Source organism: Pristis pectinata, chromosome 3 (genome assembly GCF_009764475.1).
Source record: "Pristis pectinata isolate sPriPec2 chromosome 3, sPriPec2.1.pri, whole genome shotgun sequence".
NCBI lineage: Eukaryota > Metazoa > Chordata > Chondrichthyes > Rhinopristiformes > Pristidae > Pristis > Pristis pectinata.
Genome location: NC_067407.1, coordinates 68,703,576 through 68,709,575, shown reverse-complemented (window position 1 = coordinate 68,709,575; position 6,000 = coordinate 68,703,576). Strand labels below are relative to the sequence as shown.

Sequence of the window (6,000 nt, the reverse complement as noted above, 5' to 3'; positions counted from 1 at the left end):
CTCCGGAACCATGCCAGAATCTATCGATTCCTGAAAAATAATCGCCAATGCCTCCGCTATCTCCACAGCCACCTCCTTCAGAACCCGGGGATGCACCTCATCCGGTCCGGGAGACTTATCAGCCTTATCAGACCAAGGATAGAGTCTGATTTTAAAACATAGAAACATAGAAAACCTACAGTACAATTCAGGCCCTTTGGCCCACAAAGCTGTGCCGAACATGTCCCTACCTTAGAAATTACTAAGCTTACCCATAGCCCTCTATTTTGCTAAGCTCCATGTACCTATCCAAAAGTCTCTTAAAAGACCCTATCGTATCCGCCTCCACCACCGTTGCCGGCAGCCCATTCCACGCACTCACAACTCTCTGAGTAAAAAACTTACTGCTGACATCTCCTCTATATCTACTCCCAGCTCTATACCTATTCCCCAGCACCATAAACTTATGTCCACTTGTGGCAACCATTTCAGCCCTGGGAAAAAGCCTCTGACTATCCACCCGATCAATGCCTCTCATCATCTTATACATCTCTATCAGGTCCCCCCTCATCCTCTGTCGCTCCAAGGAGAAAAGGCAGAGTTCCCTCAACCTGTTTTCATAAGGCATGCTCCCCAATCCTAGCAGCATCCTTGTAAATCTCCTCCGCACCTTTTCTATGGCTTCCACATCCTTCCTGTAGTGAGGTGACCAGAACTGAGCACAGTACTTCAAGTGGGGTCTTATCAACCTGCAACATTACCTCTAGGCTCCTAAATTCAATTCCCCGATTGATGAAGGACAATACACCAAATGCCTTCTTAACCACAGAGTCAACCTGTGCAGCTGCTTTGAGCGTCCTATGGACTCAGACCCCAAGATCACTCTGATCTTCCACACTGCCAAGAGTCCTACCATTAATACTATACTCTGCCATCATATTTGACCTACCAAAATGAACCACTTCACACTTATCTGGGTTGAACTCCATCTGCCACTTCTCAGCCCCGTTTTGCATCCTAAATGCTTAAGTATGCTTTCTTTTTCTTCCTAACTAAATTTAGGACCTCTCCGGTCATCCAAGGTTCCTTTACTTTACCATCCTCGTCCTTAACTCCTTACCAGAACATGATGATCCTGCACTCTGATTCAATTTTATTCTTACTCACAACTATCTTAAAACATAATGAGTTGTAGTCAATATTCCCAAAATGTTCAACGGCTATCAGGTCTGTCACCTGGCCTGGCTCATTTCCCAACTCTAAGTCCAGTATGTTTACTCCTCAAGTTGGATTCTCCACATACTGTTTCAAGAACCCCTCTTGGATGTACTGAAGAAATCCTGTCCCATCTAAGCTTCTTGTATTAAGGAAGTTCAAATCAATACTGGGGAAGTTAATGTCCCCCACTATGACAACCCTGTTGATTCTGCACCTTTCCATGCTCTGTTGACATATCTGTTCCTCTACCTCTCGGCGGCTGTTGGGAGGCCTATAGTATAATCCCAACAGTGTAACTGTACCTATCCTGTTTCTGAGCTCCACCCAAATTGTCTTCGTGCATGAGCCCTCTCTGAGTACTGCTGTGACGTTCTCCCTTATCAGCAGTGCAACCCCTCCACCTCTTTTAACCCCTCTTTCTATTACGTCTGAAACAATGAATCCCAGGAACTTTGAGCAGCCATTCCTGTCCCTCACACATCCAGCTCCCTGTAATGGCAACAACATCGTAATTCCATGTACTGTTCCAGGGTCTAAATTCATCCTCCTTATGCATAATACTCCTAGCAGTGAAATAAACACATTTCAGTCCATCATGTTATTAGCCTGTTCCTTGCTGTCCTTCATACCATCTTTCTTACCCTCAACCCTACCGTCTGTTGCCCTTGCTGCTGTGGTTCCCATCCCCCTGTCACTCTAGTTTAAACCCTCTTAAGTAGCACCAGCAAACCTCCCAGCGAGGATATTGGTTCCCTTCCAGTTCAGATGCAAACCGTCTTGTTTGTACAGATCCCACCTCCCCTGGAAGAGAGCCCAATAATCCATAAATCTGAAGCCCTCCTTCCTGCACCAGCTCCTTAGCCACATATTGAACTGTACTATATATTTATTTCTCACCACACCAGTACGAGGATTGACAAGGGCAGGGTGGTAGACATTATCTACATGTAATTTAGCTAGGCCTTTGACAAGGTCTCACATGGTAGGCTGGTTCAGGAGGTTAGATCATATAGGATCCAGGGTGAGCTCACCAACTGGATACAGATTGGCCTGGTGGAGGGTTGTTTTTCACATTGGAAACCTGTGACTGGTGGGGTGCTGCAGGCATTAGTGCTGGGTCCTCTGTTTCTTGCCATTTGTATTAACAATTTGGATGAGAATGTAGGTGGCATGATAAGTAAATTTGCAGATGACACCAAAATTGTTGGTGTTGGGGACAGTGAAAAATGTTGTCTAAGGTTACAACAGGATCAAGGTAACTGGGAAAGTGCGCAACGGAATGGCAGATGGGATTTAACTTGGACAAGTGTGAAGTGATGCATTTTATAAAGTTAAACCAGAACAGGTCATACACAGTAAATGGTAGGGCCCTGGACAGTGCTGTAGAACAGAGAGACCTAGGAATACAAGTTAATAGTTCCCTAAAATTGGTGACACAGGCAGACTGGATGGTGAAGAAGACAGATGGCACGCTTGTCTTCATCAGTTAGGGCACTGAGTACAAGAGTTGGGACATGTTATAGTTTTCCAAGACGTTAAGGAGAATATGTTACTCGGAATATTGTGTATTGTTCTTGTCAGCCAGCTATTGGAAAGATGTCATTAAGCTGGAAAGGGTGCAAAAAAGATATGCAAGGATGTTTCCAGGACTGAAGGGCTTAAGTTATAAGGAGAGGCTGGAAAGGCTGGGACTGTTTTCACTGGAGTGTAGGAGTGTAAGAGGTACATAAAATCATGCGGAGTACCGTTAGGGTGGATGGTCACAGTCTTTTTCCAAGGTAGGGGAGTCTAGAACTGGAGGGCATAGGTTTAATGTGAGAGGGGAAAGATTTGAGGGGATCTGAGGGGAATGTTTTTCACACAGACATTGGTGAAAAACTGAAACGAGCTGCCAGAGGAAGTGGTAGAGATAGGTACAGTCACAATATTTAAAAGACATCTGGACAGGTTCATGGATGGGTAAGGTTTAGAGGGATATGGGCCAAACATAGGCAAATGGGATTAGAGGGGCACCTTGGTCAGCATGGATGAGTTGGGCTGAAAGGCCTTTTTCCACATTGTATGACTCAAAAACTAGAGGGCATCAGTTTGGTTTAAGAGGAAAGAAGTTTGGTGGGTCCAAAAGAAGAAATGTTTTCCCAGAGAGTGGTTGTAATCTGCAACGCACTACCTGAGCGGGTAATGGAGAGGCAGGTCCTCCCTACATTTAACAAGTATCTCGATGAGCGCAGAATCACCAAGGCATATCAGGCCATGGACCAAGTGCTGAGAGATGGGATTAGTAGAGTACAATGGCTGGCATGGACATGGTGGGCTGAAGGCCTCTTTTTGTGCTGATGGACTCTATCTCTCCATGACTCTTGTAGGCATCTCTGACCCCTCGATACTCGTAAATCCAACAGTTGCTTTTTGTTCTATGCAATTTCTTGAAAGCCAAGTGATGTCAAGAAGGGCAGTGTACTGTGCCCACAGAAAATCTATTTGCATTTGCTCACTTGAAGAATTGTTCCCTGGTCTGCAATGGACCACAAGAATGAGATGTACAGGTTGTGTGGGTCATGCAGAAACATTCAGGTTACCATGTGAACTGACACCTCAGGGAAGATTCACCACCACAATTGGTTCAGCTCAACAAGAGATAAGGCAGATCATCAGCAAACCTTTGCTCTCGGAGCAAGGGTTGCCCAGAGCATTAACGAGGGTGAATTTAATATTTGTTAGGTGAGAAGGAGACTGAGCTACAATGACTGGTTCTTTAATTAAATACCACAACTATAAAGCATTGAGGATCAAATTAAGCTAATAATAAAAACAGTAACTGCCTGCTTCTTCACTAGATTACTCCAAAGTCATGAGGTCGGATCTTCATCTCAATGAATGGTATGGAAATCTCGTGACCCTTCCAGTGGTACCAGTTTATCCCCTGTGAAGTCAGAAGTGAAAAATCAGTCAGTAGATCAAAAAAAATTCAGACACGACATTGAAACATCTCTACCAAACTAACCAGCCCAGAACTTACCTGGCTGTGTCGATTCTCTCCATATTTCCCATTGAGATTAGCACGGTGACAGTTCTTGTACCACCAGGCACCTTTGTATGACAAGGCGCAGTTTGTGATAGCAACATCATTGTCACGATCCTTTGTGGAGAATGGACGGCCCTGGTGATAGGAGAGGGAGTCACCTGTGCAATCAAAATCAGAAGTCAGCGACAAGCCAAAGGGAGCCAGGCCAAGAACGGAGCAGGTCAGAGCCAGGTTAAAGTGAGCCCTTGGAACTGTATCCAAGGAAGATTTAACACCTGGCGAGCAGGAGACAGGAGACCTGCTTTGGAAGTGAAGGGGAGAGGGTCTGGTCAATGTCCGGCCCAAGGACAACTATTGCCCTCAGGAGCAGAGAGAAAGGCTCCAGCCAGAGCCAGCACACATGGAGGGAGTAACTCAGATGGAACTGCACCCCAGCGTGTCAACTACACATGTATCAGGAAGTCCATGCCATTCTTTACAGAGCAATCCAGTCAGTTTCATTACCCTGTTCTATTCCAGAAGCCTCTGTAAGCAAGGCTCCAGTCACTCGTCACTTACACTCCCTCAGGTCACCATGTGCTAGATGACAAAGGTTTCCCACACCCATCTCTCTCGTCCAATACCCCGGTCTCTGGGTAATTGATCTTTAGTACATGCACTGTTAACTCATCGTAGACCAACATGGACTTAAAAATTGACAGGACTTTCTGTGCCTCAGAGGAACAGGGGGCAGTGCTGCATTTTTCAAATGCACTGAGCACAGGGGATGATCCTCAAACGAGCAGTGTGCACAAGCATGGACCACCCCTGCACTGTGCCTTTTCAAAAAACAGAGGGCATTGTTATATCTGGTTCTGAATCCAACAACTTTCAAAAGTTATATACGTCAGAAATGTCATGGCATTAAAACCCCTTTACCACCTTTCCAGAATGCTGTTTAACTTGGACTTCCCACCATCAAATAACCTTCTTGTGCTAAGAGCTGAACATCAAAAGTTTCTGCATCAAGGTCTGGAGCAGGCCATCGGGTGAAAGGCAGACTGCAGCTATGAGGTGGGATTTTATAAAATGAGGATAGTTCAAGGAAAATGTGTGTAACTTGCTGTTGACAGTAGTGATTGCTGGGGTGAATTATATTTCAATCTTCTGAAGTTAAAGAGTGAACAACACTAAAGTTAAAGAATAGCTCACAAGTAAAGTACAGACAGCATCAATCGCCGTGAACTTGTTCCTTCAAAGGGTTGCTGGAATTAAGTGAATTGCATTAAAAGTCAGTCAGAGAGAAGTTCATGTGAGTGGATGTCACAATTAGAGTAAAAGGTTAAATCTGTGTGAGCTACTATATAATTTATAGTATTTTATATCATACGATCTTTTGTAAATTCATATGTCAATTAATGTCATATTAGTTGTAGTGTATGTATTTATATCACATTATTTCGGACAGTTTTATCATTGTGCTGCTCTGTGAACAAAGAACAGTACTGCACAGGAACAGGCCCATTGGTTCACCATGTTTGTGCTGACCATAATGCAAATTTAAACTAATCCCATCTACCTGTACATGGTCCCTCTATTTCTTGCCAGTTCATATACTGTATCTGTCTAAAAGCCTCATAAATACCACTATCTTATCTGCTTCCACCACCACACCTGGCAGCACATTCCAGGCACCCACCACTCTCTCTGTAAAAAAAAACTTGCCCAGCACATCTCCTTTAAACTTTAGAACATAAAATATTGTGCTGATCTTGATGCCAATTTATACCAAAACTCCT

The 6,000-nt window shown here is 44.3% G+C and overlaps 1 protein-coding gene across 1 annotated transcript in view; it reads right to left on the bottom strand.

Annotated features, from left to right (window-relative positions):
• Positions 1-4,030: 4,030 nt before the first annotated feature.
• tnr (tenascin R (restrictin, janusin)) overlaps positions 4,031-6,000 on the bottom strand; it is a 132,077-nt gene continuing 130,107 nt past the window's right edge. Inside the window, 2 exon segments of the mRNA XM_052011204.1 lie at positions 4,031-4,120; positions 4,217-4,380. Coding sequence (XP_051867164.1) covers positions 4,031-4,120; positions 4,217-4,380 — 254 coding nt within the window.